We start from the raw sequence: 22,950 nt of genomic DNA on the forward strand, positions 1-22,950 counted from the left end.
GTGGACTCCTAAGTATTGGTGGAACTCAGCTCTCTTTGTGAACAGTCTTCTCACTGGCAACTTGCCCTGTTCCTGTTTTTATGTATTTGCTCATATATACAGGGTCAACGATTAAGGTGAGGATAGCACAATGTGACAACAGAGAAGACTATGTGCCTGAGTGAGGATCTCTGTGGCTCCTGAGAAACTTGTGATTTGTGGAGTAATAAAGATGACTCAGGGTTTGTCACCTCTCTTTGTCCTTCAAGCATGATATTTTCTCAATAATTGACACCCACAACTTAATGCTACCCCAAAAAAGACATGAAATATATTGAATACACATCTCTTTGTTGATGAAAGAATAAGGTTTCACAGCCATTATGAGCACTCGTCAGTGACACCAGAATATCTTCATTGAGTGCCGGGACAAGATGATGCTTCAGGATTCCTCCAAAAGCTTTACTGCAAGGTATTCTGCCTGTCAGCAGATTCACACTTCAGCATTTGAAACTGCTGAGTTTTCCTGTACTTGGCTCTTCTTCTCTTAAACCACCTCTGCAATAACATGGTAAAAGAGATAGCTTTAGTATATTCAACAGTCAATATCACAACTGGAAAAAAACTCTGTGTAACTGTACATGGCAGTGAGGCTTTAGACTTACCAGAACAATCTCATACATATGGGTTTTTTCTTTAAAATTATTTTATAGGATATATTTGATCGTTTCCCCTCCTGAACATGTCTCACATTCTCCATACCTCCTAACCCACCCAACTTCATTCTCTCTCTCACCCACCCAACTTCATTCTCTCTCTCTCTCTCTCTCTCTCTCTCTCTCTCTCTCTCTCTCTCTCTCTCTCTCTCTCTCTCCAAAAATAAGATAATGACAAAAAATCAAAACAAACTAAAAGATGACAGAAAAACCAAACAAAAGAAGAAGAAATCCTGCAGAAAACATGGAGTCAACCAGAACTATTCCTGGGTATGGGGCCTGCCCCAGAGTATGGTTGCTATACCCAGTGACACTCCATGCAGAAAACTCATGTTCCCTCTTCAATCAGGTATCAACTGCAAGGAGCTTCTTGGTGAGGGGTGGAACTTTGTGTCCACTTCCCCTTCTCAGTGCTAGAATTTTGTCTGGTTTGAACACTTGCAGGTCTTTTGTCTGAAAGTGAGAGACTTTGTGCCAGGGCAAGACAACAAAAAGCTTCTTCCATTTTGTATTCTTGCTGAGGCCATCTCAGATTTACCAGGAATTTGATCTCCTTGTTGGAAAAACCAGGAAAATTATCCAAATATATTATTCTGTGGACCAGAGGTCAATATGTCCTAGCTACATAATCTTAGGTTCTGATAAACTACCTGCTTGTACAGAACACTCTCTCCAGCTAACCATTTAATTTGGCTTCTACTAAAACTGCTTGTTTCAAAGTACTTTCTCTGCAAAGCCCCCCTGATGCTGCTGAGTGTGATGCCAGGACATTTTCTGTCTTTAAAAACACCATGCTCTGTACTCTCGAGGCTACACCTAGGTCCCTGAATAGTGTGGATGTGATCCCATCCAGCTGGAATAAATACTTTTAATTGGCTATAAATTGTTTGAGTGTCCAACTTTGGTGGGCTATGGGTAAAATTTTGAAGGTATCTCTGAGATCCCAGAGATTGGACCCAGATACTTAGGCTCTTGGGATCCCCAGGAACAGTGAAGAGTGCAGCAGCTGGAGAGGAATCTTAGGGATGTGCTCGGCCTGAGACGGTCCAGGATCCCAAGAAAATCATCACTGTGCCATTGCTGCTGAGCACTATGGAGGCACCCAGTATTGGTCACCACCCAAAAGAGAAACAAACAAAATGGTAAAACAAAAGTCATCCGGTCTGAACACCTCCAGATGTAAGTTTGGTCTGTAAGGGGTACCATCTAGTTAGGACACAAGAGGAGACGTCACACTTGACTATCGATCATGTGTCTAGGATCTGTGAGATGTCACTGGATTGTTGGTCTGCAGGTGTATGAACGTGTGGTGGCCACCCCTATTTGTCATTTGTCTTTTGTATGTGTCTCTCAGTGTGACTGTGTCTCCCTGTGTGTTTCTGTCAGTTCTGTTGACTGAAGAAACAGATCTAAAAGAAAGGGAAAATAAGTCATCTAAGACCACAGCTAGAGCTGCCCCTAGGCAGTGCACAATTTCCTGCAAGCTCATGGGCAATGCTAGGCAGCACTGTGGTGCCCCTGTTTCTGGCAGCAGTTGTGGCTGTGCCTCGTGGCAGCTGGCTCCACTACTGCAATGACTACCTGGGTGCTTCAAAGCCTCATCTGTAATCACCAGTTCCCATGTAATAACCAATGGCTTCCTCTGGTGCAAGACCCCTACCCTTGGCTTAAGACCTGTGTCTTCTCCTTGGAAACCAGAATCCTTTGGACCTAACTGAGTAACTCAGAGAAACCCCAAACTTCTGGCTGTTCCCTCAGTTGGGAGATGGGAATAATTCCCAGAGCCAGGTGCTGGTTGCTCAGAGGAAGGAGAAAATTGAAGGGACTCTAGACTGCTTGAGCATGGCAAACATGGCTCTGGCAGGCCTTATCCATCTCCCCATTCCCTATGCCTTGCTAAAAACTGTTAGCTTACATTCCTAAAGCTAGCCACAAAGGTCTATTCCCTTATTTGTCCATTTCCTTCTCCTGACGCTCACTACCAAGTTTTGCATCAAAGTATTGACGTACAGCAATCAAAATCCTCTTGTGGCTTCCCTAATTAACATGTCCAATCAAAATTAAACACCTTATCCTAATGGGAAGTTTCCCCTTTTACCTTTATAACCTGCCATTTTCCTATGGCCCATGTCTGTCTCATCTCTATCCAGAGACAATCTTTTGTCATCATCCCCCACAAATACCCCCCTCTCCCCTTTTTCCTTCCCCTTCTCCCTCATCCTCTATCTCCTGTCTTTGTCTCTTATTCCCTGCCCTTTGTGTCTCTGGGGCAAATAAATCTCCTTTGTGCTGAGAAGTTGGTCTTGGGGGTCTGGAACCAATACTGGCCCCTTCAGAAGTAATTTCCCAGTCTCCTGTGTGGGGTGTGGTGGCTCAAAGTTAATAGGTTTCAACTTAAGGAAATCACTCAGAAAGTTTACAGTCGCTGACATTGAAGCCAAAGACAAAGAGGGAAAAAAACTTTCCCATGAGGTGATGACTGCCCTTAGGGAACAGACAAGAGAGAAAATGGGAGAAACAGACCAGGAAAAGGGGTTCAGGATTTCACCAGCATCATTTGATGGGGCCCTGAGTGCAGATCCATTGGAGTTTAAGGGGGGAAAATATCCATAAATCCCCCTGCTCCGGTGGGTAGATGGCCTCCTTATAGCTCTGACCACTGATGAGGGATGTGGACAGCTAACAGAAGGCCATTTTGGAGGTCCTTCAAGCCCAGAGGTAGAGAGTCTAAGCCAAGAAGTCTCAAATACCATGTTTTGATGTGCCACCTGTGCTCAGGTAAACTCCAAAGCGATCTGGGCTTAAGGAAGTGGGCCTAGAGAACATTGGGGGTTGGACTTTACTGAAATTTAGCCTACAAATTTGGCTATGATAATTTGTAGACACCTTCCAAGGATGGATGGAAGCATACCTCCTGATTGCAGAGGACTGAGATCAGAGTCAACATCTTCCTAGCTTGTTCCCTAAACCTAAGCTCAGCAACTAAGCTAGTCTCAATCACCCTCAGGACCCACAGTCTCTGTCTCCTGAGCCCAAGCTTATGATGCAGGTGAGCGAACATACCTGCTAAGCTTTTATGTGGGTGCTGAGGATCCAACTCATGTGGGAAGTGCGTTATCCACTGAGCTCTCTCCTCAGCCCCAACCTGAATTTTGACTTCACTATTTTCCCCAGATCATGTCCTCCTTATTAGATTAACTGAAATTAATTCAGTCCGACTCTTTTTTGTTTAATTTTTGTTTGTTTGTTTTTTTCGAGCAGGGTTTCTCTGTGTAGTTTTGGTGCCAGTCCTGGATCTCGCTCTGTAGACCAGGCTGGCCTTGAACTCACAGAGATCCACCTGGCTCTGTCTCCCAAGTGCTGCAATTAACGGCCTGGGCCACCACCTCTTGGCTGTCATATGTGTTTAATTTTAACACAGATTTCCAAAGCTGTCATCCCTAGACCTCTCCAAACACTAATGAGACTATGGCTGGTGGATACAAACAATAATGAGACTTTTACTTTAAAGGACATAACCTAAACACAGCACGGGGGAACATGAAAATTCAGCCTTGCTGTTGTCAACCTCACCTTTCCACAAACTTACAAAGGTGCAGGGCCAACCACGTGGACTTTTAAAGTGTCTTCCCACGTGACTCTTTGCTAAACTAAACACAGGTGAGTTATTGAAAACCTGTGTTTCTTGAAAGAATTCCTCCCTTGTCTCAATTAACTCATGCTTTCAAGTAAATGTATATTTGTTGCAACTGAACCCCTTTTTATCCCTGCTGCTTGCTACAATTAGAGGTCCCCAAGGTCATTTAGAGCCCTACTATGATACTAGATGTAAGTGCCCTGAAAAGACCAGGGTGTCAGGACTTCAGTATTAATCACTGCAGACATACCAGTAAACATTTATGTCGTCCAACATGCATGGCATTATAATATTCAATGCTGTCTATATATCTGATGTCCACACACTGATTATAAGTAGTCTGCCTTTTCAGTTTTTTTTTTTCAATTAAGAAATCATGTTGCCTCCAGCAATGGGAAAGGACCATAAGCTGTTGGGTGTTCATTCCCTTTTTACCTGTGGAAAACTGTAAGACTCAAAGCTTGGTTGCCATTATAAAACAGACAAGGACACCTCCCACCCATGATCACTTTTCATAATGGCTACAAGAAAATCGACCACAGCCTGAAGCAGGGTGCCCTGCACAAAGACTTTTGAAATGTACTGACCCGCACTCTAGATTCTCCCAGGAACAAGCGCTTTGCAAGGGCCCTCCTGTGGAAATAAGATGAAAAAGAGGAGCTGTTAGAGGAATACAGCATTTCAGCTTGGCAAGATGAAGAGACTTCTGGAGATGGGTCACATACCAACACAAAAATATGTAAAGTTGTTGATCTCTAAAGTATAAAGGCTTTTTATTTATCTCTACTTTACTACAATAAATAAATTAATTAATAAAATAATTAATTAACACATGGGGATATGATATACTAGTAGTGGGATTGCCTAGAAACCACCAGGTCTTGGGTTCAATTCACATTACAAAAGGTGGGGGGGAGCATAAATAAGGAGAGGAGGAAAAGAAATATAAACAAAAAGAAAACTGGATGAGGAATTTAGAGGCACCAATCAGTTTTTAGAATCAATCCATATCAACATTGCATGGAAATATTGACTCTGAACATCACAAAACATCCTTCCCATACCCATCAATGAACCAGGCAAAGACCTCCGTGCCTTGGGGCTCAAAGCAGATAGGGGCCACAGTGTGGAGAACACACCTCCAAATGAGAAGCTGAAAGATGGGAGGTGGGATTGGCTACTGAAACAAGCCACATACCTTGTAGTCTCATCAGGGTACTTAGTTTGTTCAAAAACTTCTTCCAGTTCACTCAGCTGCCTGGGTGTGAGACCCAACTGGATCCGTGGCCTTGTGCGGCGGAACTGTGGAACCCTGGCAGCAGCCAAGTTCTCCTGCTTCTCCAACTGTGGGTGTCCAGACCCTTGGTGGCTCCCATGGCTCTCATCTTTGATGTCATCACCAATATAGTGGATCACATCATCCTTATGGTCTGGGATGCCCTGGTTCTTTAGTTTTTCCGGACCATTTAGAGGACCTTCAAAGTTGCCATTTTCTGCTGCTGGACCAGCCTCTTGTTCAGCCTCAAGGATCACCTCGATCTCGTTTTCATCCAGCTTGTAGAAATTGGGGTCTACATGTTGGAATTGAAGAGCCATGGTGGACCTAAAAGGGAATAAGTAGTGTCACCTCTACAACTGTTCTGTGGATTGAATGGTATTGCAGTGCCTGGGGTTTTTGCAAATTTCATATCTGCCCTTTCTATCCCACAATCCCTACAGGAGATATGTGGTCAATGGGAGTGGCTCTTGGGAGCATTAGCAGAATGTACCCAACTTGGAATCCAACCAAGCCCATCAAAACCTCGAGAAGAAGGGACTTTAGGATTAAGCAAGCTGTTGCAAGTGCACAAGCAAGGACAAGGACAAGAATTTGCATTGAGCACATGGTCCCTGAGTGAACCTCTAGAGAACTTCTAGCCTCTATATATCCCTGTGCACATTGCAGGAACTAGGAATTAAGTGCTCATGGTTATCTCAGTTTGTGTTCGTTCCAAATTTCTGTATGAACACTGAAAACACAGCCAATCACTGTCCTCCATCAGCAGCAATGGCATGTTTATGGAGCCAGGTATGTGCAGCATTCTGGTGGACAAGACACTGCAAGAAGATTGATGTCATCAGTGAAAAAAATTCACATACTCCAGATTGTTGATGAGGAATCTCCATCAGAGTTGTATAATGTCCTGTCCAGTGCTTCTTGTGTCTGCAAATGCTGACACTGCACGGTTAACTGCCCTTTTTTAGTGTCAATAAACCACTTAAGGTTGAGCATGCGTTGGAACAATACCTGGGTTGATTAAACACCATATGTGCATTAAGGAAATGAAAATGAAAGAACGTCAGGCCCAGTTCTTTTCAAGGAGTTAATAGTCTCAAAGAAGTGTTTTCAGTGTACGGAGATGTTGGAAAATATCAAGAGGATCTCATTAAGAAATGTAATCCTTCACCCAGCAACTGATAGAAACAGATGCAAACATTAGGTGGACCTCGGGGAATCCTGTGGAAGAGGTAGAGGAAGGTTTATGGAGTCAGAGGTGCCGAGGAAACCACAAGAAACCCCACAGAATCAACTAATCTGGGCTCATAGGTACTCATAGAGACTGAATCGCCAGGCAGGGAGCTTACATGGGAATGAACTAGGTCCTCTACACATACTTTACAGATGTATAGCTTGATCTTCTTGTGGGGCTTCTACCAGTGGAAGCAGGGGCTGTCTCTGACTCTGTGACCTGCTTTTGGGACCCTTTCCTCCTACTAGATTGCCTTGTCCGGCCTTAACAGGAGAGGAGGTGCCTCGTCTCACTGCAACTTGATAAACCATGGCTGGTGGATACATAAGGGAGGCCTGCCCTTTTCTGAAGAGAAAAGAGGAGGAGTGGATGGAGGGAAGAGGGAAGGTCAGTGGGAAGGTCTGGGAGGAGAGGAGGAAGGGAGGGGAAATGTGATTGGGCTGGGAAAATAACTAATTAATTAATTAATAAAAAAGAAAAACTAGGGTTCAATATTACTTTTAAAACTTAATACTGAATTTACTAAAGTTACAGATTAAGAAACTTAAAAACATAATTCCTTTTTCAAAAGATGATTATTTGTTTGTGTGCACATGCTTGCGGGTGCCTACAAGGAGCACTGGAGGCCCTAAAGCTCAACTTACAGATAGGTGGTTGTGAGGACCTGAGGTGGATGCTGGGAACTGGACTCTGGTCCTCTGAAAGAACAACAAATGTTCTTGACCATTTAGCCATCTTCCAGTCCCTCACACAAATGCAAACTTTTTCTTCCTTCATTTCAGTTGTAGAATGCCAGAGCTTTGTGACATTAGGGCAGCCAGTAAGATTCCTAAGAAAGTTGTAGTGCAAAAAGTTTGACTTGCAAATGTGAAAATCAATGTCCTTAAATGCAAAAGTCTTGTCAAATACCCATAGAGTTGGGAGCTAAGTAGATTTGGAATCCTTTTAATTCCTGAATTTATTTGTTATGTGTGTGTGGACCAGTAAGTACCATGGAGTACAAGCCACAGCACACATTAGGATGTGAGAAGACTACTTGGGAGAATCCATTCTCTCTTTCTACATGTGCATCCCAGGGACCAGGCTCAGGTCATCAGGCTTGACAGCAAAACCCTTAACCCACTGAAACATCACCGAAGACCTGCCTACCCCACACAAAGGTTCTTTTTTATGTACAAGGGGTGTCATCCAGGCAAAGTGCCATAAAAGTATGCCTGCTCAAAATTATCAAACAAAATTTAGAATGCCTTTGGATATTCAGCTTACTGGACTTTGAGTCCTACATACACTAAAAGGGCTCATAAGCCATAACAGTATTCCCCCGCCCCCCCCCCCCCCCGAGAACTCCTAACCCAAGTAAATCCCATCAAATTCCTCCTAAGCATCCTATCAGGAGGAAGAGTATAATATCCCTTCTGAAGAGAATACTGACTTTTCTGAAGTTGTATTACATCCCTTTCAGTGTATTGTGTGTTTTTATAAAGAGTAGTTCTTTGGTTGTTAGCAGGTTTGTGTAGTACAGAATAAGAAGCAGAGCCTCTGAGACTGCCACCTGCTAATGCTAAAAGCTGAGGTTTTCATGGTGATGCTGAACATAAAAAACCCTGATATTTCCATCATGTGAACATCAGCAGTACAGGACACTGTCACCTTCCCTTTCCACTCACTGCTAGGAAGTCCTTTGAGTCTAACCTTCGAGCAGGAAGAGAGGAGGAAAAGAAGTAAGAATGAGGGTAAAAGGAATGGAAAAGGCAGGCTGCTGTGAAGCAAGGTAATGATCAGCAGTGTAAGGTGGCACGTAGATGCCCAGTTCCAAAGCCTGAGCTTTGTGTCTTAGGACCCTCCATGACTGTGTCTAATCCTCAGTTATATTAGCCTCCTTTAGCTGCTTCACCTATTCCTTTTGCCTCCTGGGAACATTTTTCACTCAGCTGCTATTGTGAAACACACTTTTTCTAGAGAAACAACACATATTTACTCACTACAGAAAGGGATCCCCCCACAGACAGAAGTAACAATTGTACCAGTGTCCAACTAGGTTTGCAAATGGATTTTACCAGAGTTACAGGTATATGGGATAGGGGTTGCTTACAGAAGCAGAAATGACTCAAAGTCACCTTTGTCACCAAAGCCTACCTCAGCTTGAGTGATGGCTCTCCAGATCTGGAAACCCGAAGCACACGATAAAGCCTGAGGACAGAAAAACAGATTGTGGTCTTTCCAGCTGGCTCTTAGTCTGAGTCTCTTACATATGGTAGCTCAATTGGTCATTGCTCCTTCTGAGCAGTTCTGCTGGTCTCTTCCAGGCTGCTCCACTGGTCTGAGAAAGACTCTCAGCAGTCTTAACTATTTATACAGCCTTGGGGAGGGCGGAGCCCACTGAATGAAGTCAGTTTCAGAAATTTCCTGAAGGTATTTTGAGTTGTTTACTCCTTTTTCCCTCCTGCCCGGACCTGAGGACTGAACCCAGGGCCTTGTGCTTGCTAGGCAAGCACTCTACCACTGAGCTAAATCTGTGATCCCTGTTTACTCCTTCTTAAGGAGCTTTTCTGTGGAATTGAATGTTTCAATCCAGGAGGAAATTGATATAATAGCAGTAAAAATAATCAATGATAAAAATGTGCACTTGAGCCTGTCATGCTCCTTATTATACCCTCCCAGAGAAGGCACATAATACTTGGAAATTAATATGGCATCATAACTTTCAGCTACATAGTCATATAGTATAGTAGGCCACAAAAGAAACCCTACCATCTTTGTTAAACATATATGTTTCTGACACATTTTGGCTATAACACAGTTTGTTGTTATTCCTGGGCAATAGATCAGTTTATATTTACAAAACAAGACTGTTGAGGGGGCAGAAGAATGATACAGGCATAGGGCTACACCCAGCCAGGTTCATAGCAGGATCCCAGGCCACGGAACACTCAAGCTTGTGGAGAGGACATGCAACAGAGAGCATCAGGCTACACCACAGCTCAGAACACATGTGTCACCTGATACTTGAGAGTGCATGTGCTGGTACTTTGTTGAATACAGGAAATGCTGGCCAAGAATTCAGAATTGCCCAAATGGCTGTGTTTTAGGAATGTTGCTATCAGAACTGTGGTGTAGGGTGAGTGCAATGCCACTGAGTCCATCTGACTTGGCTCAGAGGGAGCAGCCTTCTATAAGATTCTAAACCAGGGCTGGAGAGATGGCTCAGCCGTTAAAGGCTAGGCTCACAACCAAAAAAATAAGATTCTAAACCAGTGGTTTTCAACATTCCTAATGCTTCAAACCTTTACCACAGCTCCTCATGTTGAGGTGCCCCCACACACCATAAAATTCTTTCATTGCTACTTTCTAACTGTAATTTTGCTATTGTTATGAGTGGTAATGGAAATATCTGACATGCAGGATATCTGTTATGCAACCTGAAGCAGGTCACAACCCACAGCTTGAGAACCACTGTTCTAAACAAAGGTGATTGTAGATAGCACAGGGTCTGATGTGGGAAAGAAGTAGTATGGCAGGGTAGGGCAGATGGAGAAGGGAAGGGTTTACAAGGCACACATTAAGTGGTTCAAGTCCAGAGAAAAAAGGATTGAAGATGGCTAGAGAGAGGAGGACAGAAACAGAGAACAGAACCTGGTATATCCAATGAGGTGACTTCCGTATCCCAAATTCGGCAATGAATGTTCAAGTAACCTTCATCAAAATTCTGCCAGAAAGTAGGGGTTCAAGAATAGGGTTCCATTCACATGAGATCTTCTTATGATGTCATATAGCAGAAAGACCCATTTGTTACCATGTAAAACCTTCCAAGCCCACGAAATCTGGGAATAATACCCACACAAGGTAAAGCTAAAAAAAAAGTCTTTGCACCTAGGAGGAGTCTTTTGAAAGGAGCTCAGGACCCTAACCATCATTAGAGTCAGCCTCAGAGTAGACTCAAACCTCGGGAGTTAAGTCTATTCTAACCAGCTTTCATACAAACTGCCTGAAGCAATGCTTCTGCAATATGATTCATAAGTAGATGTCAAGTATATAGGTCAGGAGTGAAGGCTCAACACTGAAGTATGAATACCTGGGGTCCCAGATGAGAGGTCCAGGAGCTCAGGGATGTCAATGTTACAGCTTCACAACTACGAAAGAAAAACATTTACTGAACTCTTCAAAGGGAGACTGTTCCAGGGGAGCTTCCAGACAGGTATAGGGAAAGGAGCTAAGCTCAGATTCAGGTGTGGGCCACAGTCAAGACAACTTGTAGTCAAGTCTCTTCTTGGGCCTAAATACTGACCTACCAGGTCTGTGGCCCTGACTGTGGAGGAGAAAGATAATTTTAGTTACTTCTTCGGGGAATTTAGGGCCAAAACTGAGGTCACTGTCACTAAAATGAAGCCTGGTTGGGACTAGAGAGATGGCTTAGTGGTTAAGAGCACTTGGTGCTCTTGCAAAGGACCTGGGTTCAGATATCATTACCCATATGGTGGCTCACAACTATCCATAACCCCATTTCCAGGGTATCTGATACCCCCTTATATACATACATACAAGCAGGTAAAAGAGTCATACACATAAACTTCAATAAATAAATCTAAGAAAATAAATAAATGGCAGCCTGGGAATGTGGCAATTCCCAGCTTCAGAGCAGAGGGTAGAGTAGTGGATGGAAATCTACTCACATAAATCCTTTGTAGGAAGGTGTAATTCTGGTTGAATAAAGGTAAGACTTTGTCTAAGTCAGGTCAGGGTGCCAAGACTTTTGTTGGGTGTGGGCAAGGATGAGGATGCAGAGCAGACATCTGGAGTGCTAGGCTATGCAGGACAGCTCAACTGACTGAGCAGGAGCTTTGCTAAACGCGGGCCAAGCACACACAAAGTCCTAAGTTCAGAGACTGGGCTCAGCTCAGGAGAGACTGGATGTCAGGCTCCTCCCCTCCATGACCTCAGGGTAGATAGCAGGGGAACAAAAGCATACTACACGGTGAAAAGATAGGGAAATTCCATGAGTCTGAGGTACCAGCCCTGTCTACTTGAGACAGGAGGCATGAGGGAAAGCCGAGGGACCACGACCCTTTGTGAAGGGAGAGGAGAAGCTGAGAATGTAAAGGAGTAAGTTAAAGAAAGGTCTGCACCCCGGAAGGTGTGAAGGAACGCACGGAAAGGGGCACAAGGCAGGCAGGGAGGCAAATGACAAGACTCAGAGCATGGTGTCTGAAGCATGAAATGAGCCAAGGAGTGGGGAATGAGGCCTGAGCACAGCCCTTGCTCAGGCCATTGAGCATGGTGCTTAACTCACAATCACATAGAGACTAGGAATACTTAGAGAAATATTCTCTCAGCTCTGGAATCACAAGGTGAAAGCATGGAAGTCCCAGGGCTTCTGGACTGACCCCGAGAATCAAAGACCCTTTGTCAACACACGCAGGAGTCCCCTAAAACACTAAACTGAATTCAGAGGATTGGTGTAGACCCATGCAGGCCCTGTGTTTGCTGCTACAGTCTCTGAGAGTTCAGAGGAGCTTTGTTCAGTTGATTTGGAGGGACTTGTTCTCTTGGTGTCTTCCATCCCCTCTGGCTATTACACTCTTTCTGCCTCCTCTTCTCTGGGGTTCCCTGAGCCCTGATGGGAGGGATTTGATGGGACATCCTGTTTAGAGCTGAGTATGAGATGCACTGGATTGTTACAGGCAGCTTGATTGGGCTATTTACAGTAATTCAGAAGTCAGAGGCGTCCATGCTGACATAGGCTCTGGAAGCACTGTCCTAGTGCTGAGATTATGCTTTTCAGGGGAAGTAAACTGGAGTTACTTGTACACTGGTTTTGTGAAGTTTAAGTAAAATGATGTCAAACTCTGCAAGTAACTCAATGAACCCTGATGGTTTCCCTGTCCTGTGCCATTGGTGTTATCCCCATTTCATGGTTAAGGAAGCTGTGAACAAGGCATTTCATTCAGGGTCCCAAGATATATGGAGCTCAAGTTTTGGGATTTAGCTAAATAGAGCTGACACTGCCCATCCCATTTTCTTTTTTCTTAGCTGCTTCTTTCTTTGCCTTCTGTTCTCTTCCTCCTCTGAAGTTATAATGCAGAGATCTCCTAGAAATTGTGTGGCAGTCAGCGAGAGAAAAAACTGTCCTCTGAGGCCCAAGTACAAATGTCAAGTGCCAAGGTGGTGGTGCACACCTTTAATCCCAGCACTCGAGAGACAGAGTCAGGTGGGTCTCTGTGAGTTCGAGGCCAGCCTGGGCTACCAAGTGAGTCCCAGGAAAGGCACAAAGCTACACAGAGAAACCCTGTCTTGAAAATCCAAAAAAGAAAAAAATAAACAAACAAAAAACAAATGTCAAGTGCCTTCCATGTCTCCACATCCACCATAAAGACTCCAGCTTCCTGCATTAGCGTGCTGCAGACTCAGGGTCTCTGTCTCTTTATCTATACTGACAAACCCTTGGACACCCAAGTAGTCAACTTTTAGAAACACACAAAATACATTGTAAGGCATATGGGAATCTGTCAGGAAGAGAGTTACTGAGCCTTCCCCACTTTCGACGGTGGTTAACTCAGGCACCTATTATTTTTTCTGAAAAGGTGTCATATGCCTTATTATGTGTCTACACCCACACACATGTACAAATACAAACAAGTGAGCAATACATACACATAAAGAAAAAGAAAAATGAACCTTAAAAAAATTTGAAATGTATGTTTAATCCTGACCCTCCCCAAACTTCCAAGAGCAGGGAAATCCCTAGGGTTGTATTAAGTGTCTGGAGAGAAGAGTAGAAACAAACATTTAGGAAGACTTATGAAATTTTATATGTGATAAAACAATAGGCCAATTTACTCTTTTTCTTGAGACATTTTTTTTTTCTGGGTGATTTGTCCCTTTTCTTGAGATGTCTCATTTGTCCAGTATTCTTCAGATTCCTTAACTGTCATTCTCTTGAAAGACAAAAACAAAATCCCTTCTCTAAGCCTAACTTTGGGGAGGTCCCCTTTTGGCAAGTTACATCTGATTAAATGAAAAGCATTTGTTAGTGATATAAGTTAACTTTAATTGGATGATCATGCTGGTTGATGAACTATCACCTCTTCTAATTAAGAGGTCTCTCTTGTTTAAATCAAACCTTTATTAATTTTGATGGTATCCACTGCATACCTTCTCCTGTAGAAACAAAAGCAAAACCTCGACCTCAATGTAACACATATCCTGGTTCCCATTCTGAGGTCAGCACATCTTTAAAGTACATAGGCTGATTTAACTCAGTAGTTTTTTCTATTATCCAATGTCACTCCACAGCTATTGCTCTATTCTCATTAGCATTGAGAAAATTCAAAGTTAGTAGAGCATTATGCAGTCTATTTCTGGTTTTTTTGTTACCGCTTTCTGTTTATTTAGCATATCCTTTAGAGTTCTGTTTGATCTTTCTATGACTGCTTGGCCTGTAGGATTATGTGGTATGCCTGTAATATGCTTTATATTGTAATAAGCAAAAATCTATTTCATTGTACCAAAGACAGATGCTGGAGCATTGTTAATTTTAATTTGTGCAGGTATACCCATGATGACCATAACTTCCAGCAAATGTGTGATTACAGATTCAGCTTTTTCAGAACTCAAAGCAGTTGCCCATTGAAATTCTGAATAAGCATCAATAGTGTGGTGTATGTAGTTTAATTTTCCAAAATCTACAAAGTGAAACACATCCATCTGCCAGATTTCATTCCTCTGAGTACTCTCTGAGTTACATCCTGCTGGTAGTGGAGTCTGATTTTAAAAAGAATAAGTAGGACATTTCCTATAATTTCCTTGGCTTGTTGCCCAGTTATGGAAAAATCTTTTTTTAAACCTTTACTATTAAAATGATGTTTTTTTTTATGAAATTCTGAGACCTTGAGCACATTTCCTATCAATAGGTTATCAAGCTCAACATTACCTTTTGCTAGGGGGCCTGGCAGACCCATATGGAATCAGATGTTAGTTATATGTAAGGGATGTTTCCTGTTCATGATTATATCATAAAACTGAATAAATAACAAAATTTATTCTGACTCATCAGGGGTAAATTCTGCAGTATCAATATGTAATACCACTCTTTCAGCATACTGAAAGTCAGTAACTATGTTGAGAGGTTCCAAAAAATCCATTAATACTATCAGAATAGCATACAATTCTGATTTTGAACCGAATTATAAGGACTTTGAACCACTTACTTAAATTTTCTGAATTGTGACCTGCCTTTCCTTGTTTGTTTGTATCTGTATAAAATGTATAAAACTCCAGATATGGGTATTTCCCATACAATATGAGGCAGAATCTAATCAGTTCTCTTTATAAGCTGAATTGTATCAATTTTGGGATATTTTCTGCTAATCTCTCCCCAAATTTACTGCAAGATTTTTGCCAAGGTTCACTTTCTACCCATAATTTTTCAATGTCATTCTTAGTTGAAGGTACTACAATTTCTGCTGGGTCTCTTCCTGCTAATTGACAAAGTCTCAATTTTCCTTTTAAAATCAAATCAGAGATCTTTTCCACATATGTTTTTCATTTTTTACTCTGTTTATTTGGTAGAAATATCCATCCCAATATAATAGCTTCCCTCTGCATTAAATTCCTGTAGGAGAATGCTTAGAGGGTAAAATAACCAAAATGCAATCAAGCTTTGGATCCACATGATCCACATGTACTTCCTGTACTTTCTTTTCCACCAAGGCCAATTCTCTCTCAGCTTCAGCAAATAATTCTTTTGAACTATTTAAATCTTTGTCACCTTCTAAGGTTTTGAACAAATTATTCAATTCATCCTTTTTTACCCCTCCAACAGTTCATAGATGGGAAATGTTTCCAAATTATTTTTGAAAGTCATTAAGAGTCTGTAATTAATCTTTCTTAATTTGTACCTTTTGGGGTCTAATTTTTGTAGACCTATTTTATATCCTAAAATAAATTAATAGTATCTCCTCTTTGTATGTTTTCTGGAGCAATTTGTAATCCTGAACAAGGCAAAATTTTCTTTACTTTTGGGAATCTGTCAGGAAGGGTGGTACTGACCCTCCCTACTTCCAACAGTGTCTAACTCAGGCACCTATTATTTTTCTGAACGGTATCATATGCCATATGTCACATGCCAAATATTGTTTTGAACACTGCCTGAATATTTATGTATTTAGCCTCAATCCAACAGAATGGACCGCATCAACATGCTCAGTCATAAGAACTGAGGCAACTATTACATATGGAATTTATCAGAGATTATAAAATTATTATAATCTGAGGTAATTATTCCTCAAACAGATCATTTTTCTTTTGAGAGGAGGGAGTGTCTTTTGTTTGGTTTTCGACAGTGTCATTAACTAGAATTATATTCAAACCCAGTCCCAAGATCTTGATGTTGAGCTCGAAGAGCAATGTTAACCAGCATTCAGTGTACTAACAGGGACTCTTGAACTAGCAGCCACTAAGCTGATCATGTCAGCTTAGTTCTAAGCCCATTCTCTGAGCAGCAGTAGTAGGTGGAGGGTGCGGTCCACAGAAATTTTCTACATGTTCACGCAAGGATCCTGTGGTCAGTGTGTGTTCCCACCTTTCTCCCATACTCTATTCCCCAATTATCTTGCAATGCTACACAATTCACCCTTCAGTGTCATCTCTACAACCTAGGAGGCACAGGCAGTGTGCATGCAGGCTAAAACTCATTCTACACGCATGCCCTGGAAGCAAGGTTTAATTTCACACGACCTTTCACAACCCTGTTCACAGTGGCTCCCTCAGTGCCTCATCTTTGGGCCACACCCACCATTTGTGCACCAAAGCAAATACCACCTACCTCAGCAGGAGTTCAGAAAGCCCAGAGCAGTCAGTCAGGGAGGGAAAAGCCTATGGCGCCCATCTGGAGAGGAGCATGTGGACGTCAACCATGAGGAACATGGAGAACTGTGGAGCATGCGCAGAAGGGCTCATTGACGTCATCACCCTTTCCTCAGCCCCTCTCTTGACGCCCCGTCAGTAGTAGAGACTGACCGAACAATAGGCCTTGAGTGTGGGCATTCCTGGGGCCCCACTTCTCTCTGTGGCTTCGGCCCACTACTAGTCATGGCCAGCAAGAATGAGAATGGTGAGGAGATAGCTGAGGTCCCCACCTTAGAGGCTGCCTTGGCGATGGTGGGTGGCAACCCTAGTGGAGGTGACGCGGGCTGCGTAATTGACCTAAATAACGGGGGCTGCCAAGTCCGAGAGAGCCAAAACTACTCTGAGGAGAGCAGTAGGGACCCGAACTCCTCTTCCTCAGAGCCTCACCAGGAGGAGCCAAGGCCCTCAGCCGAGCCTGTGATTCCGATTCCGAGGCGCTGTTCCTCATGAAGGCAGCTGCAAACCACATTGCAGTTCACATTGTGGCAGGTGGAGGAAATGGAAAAAATGTTCAAAGAAACCCAGTATCCAGATGCGCTTGCCAAGAATGTGTCTGGCACCAGGAGCTATCCCCAACCTCCCTGTTGTCTCAGGTTGAGATGTCCTTTTGTTCTTCCTGGCCCTGGTTTCCTATCATCCCTCCCTAAGCCACTGCTGTCTTCTCCCTCGGTGGTGGGTACAGGAGGGTGCCTTGTGTAGGGGTAAAAGTCAGTATTAGCTTGTAGTGTTGACCTGAAACAAGTGTACATAGTCAACACCACGAGTTTCCTGTCATATTTTAATTTCTGTAAAATATAGAAACATGAGTGTAGTGTGCCAAAATACTCACTAGTGTAAAGTTCACCAGTGTTAAGGATTTACACTTTGTTGGGTGACCTCCTCACCAGTAGCCTGGTCATCTTTTCAGGGACTGTGTCCCTATCCATCAACTCATTTCGGTTTCCCTTCCCCTTCCCCTGGTGCTGTTTTTTAATTTAGTACAATTTGCTCAGCATACACTTTGGCTTTTAATTTTAATTTTTAATAGTGTGTTAAAATTATTCATCTCTATTGTTTAGAAACTTTTTCAAGAGGTGAAACCATTGCAAAAGCAAGACTAGTTCTGAGAATGAAAGTTAAATGGGGTCTGAGGGAGCACAGCAATATTAAAAAAGCATAGATATCATTTGTGACTTTGCAGTTCATATGAAACACTGCTTGCTAAACATTTGTGGTTTTCTTTCCACAGGAATGAACTTGCACAAGCTTTGAATGTTGCTGAAGTCAAAGTGAAGGTCAGTAAATCCAAGCAAAGACATTGAACAGTCAATCTACAGCCTTCCTCAGGTCTTGGGAAGCCTTGTACTAGGCACTTTTTTTATTCAAGATTTTTTTTCATTTTACATACCAACCACAGTTCTCCCTCCCTCCCCATCTCCAGCTCTCATCTCTACCCCACCCCACTCCCACATCTACTCTTCATAGATGGTAAGGCCTCCATTGTGAGTCAACAAAGCCTGGTACATTCAGTTGGGGCAGGACCAAGCCCCTCACCCCTGCATCAAGGCTGACCAAAGCATCCCACCATAGGGAATGGGCTCTAAAAAGCCAGTTCATATAACCAGGATTAGTCCTGGTTTCACTGTCAGGGACCCCACAAACACATCAAGCCACACAGCTGTCAGTCACATTCAGAAGGCCTAGTTTCGTCCCATGCAAGCTCCCCAGTTGTCAGTCCAGAGTCTCTGAGCTCCCACTAACTCGGGTCAGCTGTCTCTGTGTTGTTTTCCCATCATGGTCTTGATGGCCCTGGCTCATATAATCCCTCCTCCCTCTCTTCAACTGAACTCCAGGAGCTCGGCCAAGTACTTGGCTGTAGATCTCTGCATCTGGTTCCATCAGTCACTGGAAGTAGGTTCTATGACAATTAAGGTAGACCCCATCTGACTACAGAAGAAGACCGATTAAGGCACCCTCTCCACCATTGCCAGGAATCTTAGCTGAGGTCATCCTTGTGGGTTCTTGGGGATTTCCCTAGCACCAATTTTCTCCCTAACCCCATAATGGCTCTCTGTCAAGATATCTCTTTCATTGCTCTGCCTTTCCATCCCTCCTCCAACCTGACCATCCAGATCCCTCATGCTCCCATTCCTCATCCCCAATCTTCTACCCCCTTCCCAGTTTACCCAGGAGCTCTTAACCATTTTCCCTTTCTGGGGTGATCCATGCATGTCTGTCTTAGGGTCTTCCTCTTTAACTGACTTCTCTTGAATTGTTTATAGTAGCCTGGTTATCCTTTGCCAGAGAGAGAGGTTGATGCACTGCAGCTCTAGAAACTGGTGCACTGTAGCTACAGAGAGAAGGTAGACACAAGACACAAGAGAAAACACCCATTGTCTCCTGTTTGCACACTCTTCAGTGTGACTTTCCAAAACACTCATTTCTGATTTCCCCTTTCCTCTTACAAACGTAATAGATAGGCTTTAGGGATCAAACACAGGGAACTCTGACTTAATGTGAGCCCACATGAGTCGGCCACTGGGGCTTTATTTAACTTCATGGAGGCATCAGGATGGTAGTAGGGCTTCTGGTCCTTTGGTTGGTCTTTAGATAATAAATTCACATAAAGACAGGGAGAGTAAGTACATGGAGTTTCAAATGTGCAGTTTGCGAACTTCCGAAAAAATGGACACTCATTCACTAGGAGCCTGAGAGGATGGTGAAATCTAACAGATAACTGTGACTGTATTTCCATAGCTAGACCATATTTAGGAAGAGCTGATTTATGACTACTTTCCCCACACTGTTGTGGACCATCTTACTCTTTGCCTTTTGAAGAATGATGGGCTTTAGATGTCCTAGTGAGCAGCATGGCCTAGTGTGCCCTCTGTGCTGGACAGGATTCTAGAAATATAGCTGAAGCAGAGATATTATTCTTCATCCTCATCATGGAGAATTTTGTATAACATGAAAGAATATACTGTTCAGATTTACTATGAACATATACTGTTCATGAAAGAACATATTCTGTTCAGATTAACCATGGGTGGAAGTTAACCTTTCAGTTGAACTCCTGGTGATGGCAAAGGTTTCAGTGTCCTGTATGTCATTTAGGTTAAATTTGTCAACTTTCTCAAACACTGGAGGCTGGTGATGTCAAACCATTGTCCAGGCCTTCTCTGCCTACCACCTGTTCGCTCTCCAGAAATTTCAAGCAGCAACAATCCCATTGGCACTCTTGTAGGATATTTTCTTTCTAAAAATCTCCCACACTTGTTTCTGTTGGTTAATTACTTCATAGTGAAGATTACTTTTACAAACAGAAAGCTGTTCCTCTCCATACACCTTTAAAATGTGCTAACATTTTGTGATCTACAATCTCTGCCCAAACAAGAGGAACATATAACTAGTGAGGAGGGTATTCTACAGCTGATGGTCAAATATCAGAATGAAGACTTTCCTTTACCCAGTTACCATATATTGAATTAACATCAAGGACCCAGAACAAGTTGTAATCTAAGCTTTCCATCCAATAAAGAAGAAACTACTGAAGTGTTTATACTGCTGGAAAAAGACAAAATCATGGCCTATTGCAGAAGTTGACACACAGCTGGTATTTCCTTTTGTGAGCTGAGTAGAAAGTCAGTGTTATGTGGCTTAAAGAGGTTTTTATCTCTTGGCTCTGGGATGGAAGCCAATGCTAACTCCAATCCTGTCTTCCTCTGATTTCAGACATGGTTCGTCCATCAGAGAGCAGAAGAGAGGAAGAGTGAGAGGTCTGTAGTATTACAGAGCGTACCTCCTCGTATTGAAAAGGTCCTTCTCCTTAGGGAAAGGGACGCCTATCTCTAGAGTGCAATCTTTGTTCATAAGCTAAAGGGAAATCTGGTGACACATGTACTCAATGTACAGCTTAACTAAAATTCAGCACTCATGTTAACAATAAAAACATGAATTTCCAAGTTAATTTCATATGCTTTCTGGGGTTATGTAGTATATAGATGTACACTCTTCAGGAAATGCCTTTTAAACAAAATGACAACTTCTTTATTTGGGGGGGTGACATTTCCAAGTCATGAGTATTGCTTGCATAGATGACTATTCCCTATACACGGTAATTGTGAAATAGTGTATCACTTAAGACTTCTTGATTCAGGCTCATTTGATCCTTTGAACAAGGGATTCAGTAGTAACCCTTCAAATGGAGAATTTAAGGAGAAGGTGGGCACAGAAAGTATTGGTGGTGATTTCTTTTTATTTGGGGGGGAGGGTTATACCAATTCTTTCTTTATTCTTTTAGTGAAAATAAATTTTTCCGTCACATAATATATCCTGATTATGGTTTCCCTTCCCCCTACTCCTCCCAGGTCCTCCCCACTTACCCTCCCATCTGGACATATCTACCTTTCTGTCTGTCACTAGTAAACAGCTCAGGTGGTTGGAAGCCACCCACAGGACAGCCTGGGTCCTCAAGGCCTGGGCTGGCTAAAGACATTGATGGGGGAGGGTGCCATTATGATGAGCAAATGTATGGTGGAGAAATGGGAGAAAAAGAGAGGCAGAATGCTTCATGTGCTGTGGAAAGAGGTGGAACAGAAGAATCAAAGGTGGTGAGGAGCTGGCTGAGGTGGGTGGCCTGCCTGTCACCCAGGGAAGTGATGACACTCGGGCCTGGACTGCTGCAAAGGGCCATGTTTAGGTCCATGGTCCTACTGTAGCCAGGGTCTGAGTTGATGTCCGTGGCATCTGTTGCCACCAAGGGCCATGAAGATGCCCAGGGTCCGGTTAGTCAATTCAGATAATTTTGTTGTCTGAGAGCCGTGCTGCTGCTGGCACCAAACTGATTTCAGTGACCTGAGCTGCCACAGGGGACATGGTAACATCTGGGCCCGAGATGCTCTAGAGGGCCAACTCTGGATCTGTGGTCCTGCTGTAACTGGAGTCTGTGTTGACATCTGTGGCCCATGTTACCATAGGGGTCCATGCATGATGAAATCCAAGGGCAGTGCTGAGCCAGCTCTTCCCTGTGTTAGCCCTAGCAAAGCTGGCCCTGCCCCTCACTAGACACTGCAACAAGAGGGCTAACCCTGACCCTCACAGGAGAGCTGGCCCCAATGACTCTGGCATGGAGAACCGGCCACTTGTACTCAGGAGAAATGGCCCCACCTCTCAACACAGGCATGAGAGAGCTGGCCCCAATGCCATGGGCATAGGAGAGCTGGTTCCACCCCTCATCTGAGTATCAGCTCAAGTATCCAGGACTGGCCAGCTCAACTACCACTCAGGCCCATATCCAGGGCCTTGGATTGGCCCACCCTAACATCTACCCCATCTAGGACCTGCTGGAGCATGTGAAGGGACTGGTTCTGCAGATCTCCATGACTAGGGACAGCCGAGGGATATAAGAGAGGAGTTTCAGTGAGGATCCAGTGATGATCGTGTACCAGAAACCAGACCAATGACTCAATGCAATTTTCATTTTCGGGTGGGGCTGATTGAACAAAAGGGTACACTGCAGGACACACCAAGGATCCCAGTGCCACTCAAATGAATGAAGAGATTTTGAGAGACAGAGGAGTGAAGTGGGCTTTTTTGTTTGTTTGTTTGTTTGGTTGGTTGGTTGGTTGGTTTAGTTTGTTTTTTTGTTTAATTTTCTTTGGGGGGAGGGATTCTGCAAGGTTGAAGGGAAGATATGGAGGGACTGGGAAATGAGCAGAATTAGGTTACATGATGTGAAATTCCCAAAGAATAAATAAATTTTTTTTTTTTGTGTGTGTGTGTGTGTGTGAAAACATACAGGCTTCTAAGGGGTAATAATGAAACAAGCTATAGCCGAGCTGTTGTGGTACACACCTTTAAACCCAGCACTCGGGAGGCAGACCCAGGCGGATCTTTGTGAGTTTGAGGCCAGCCTGGTCTACAGTATGAATACCAGGACAGCCAAAGCTACAAAGAAACCCTGTCTTGAAAACCCCACAATAAATAAATAAATAAATTATAATGTAATAATTGAAACAAAAACCAACATGTTAGAATTGAACGGAAAGTCATGGGTCTAGGGTCACTCAGAGATTCCCTGTGACCATGAATAAATTTTAATAAGAAGAGCCTTTGTTAAATAAGAACTTGTGCCAGATGCTCATGACACCAAGACTGCAACTGAGATTGCTCCCAAGTTGCAGCCCCTGGTCATATTAATCCAAGGCTTATAAAATCAAAACCTCAA

The 22,950-nt window shown here is 43.3% G+C and overlaps 1 protein-coding gene across 1 annotated transcript; it reads right to left on the reverse strand.

Moving 5' to 3' along the window:
• Window positions 1-311: 311 nt before the first annotated feature.
• On the reverse strand, window positions 312-16,773 carry LOC143270726 (uncharacterized). Its single transcript, XM_076561715.1, has 5 exons — window positions 16,663-16,773; window positions 8,979-9,032; window positions 5,531-5,935; window positions 4,920-4,965; window positions 312-537 (listed from the first exon to the last, which is right to left on the reverse strand). Exons 3-5 carry the CDS (start codon window positions 5,926-5,928, stop codon window positions 442-444), a joined length of 540 nt encoding a protein of 179 aa, XP_076417830.1. The 5' UTR covers window positions 5,929-5,935; window positions 8,979-9,032; window positions 16,663-16,773; the 3' UTR covers window positions 312-441.
• Window positions 16,774-22,950: the final 6,177 nt, after the last annotated feature.

Source organism: Peromyscus maniculatus, chromosome X (assembly GCF_049852395.1).
Source record: "Peromyscus maniculatus bairdii isolate BWxNUB_F1_BW_parent chromosome X, HU_Pman_BW_mat_3.1, whole genome shotgun sequence".
Classification (NCBI taxonomy): Eukaryota; Metazoa; Chordata; class Mammalia; order Rodentia; family Cricetidae; genus Peromyscus; species Peromyscus maniculatus.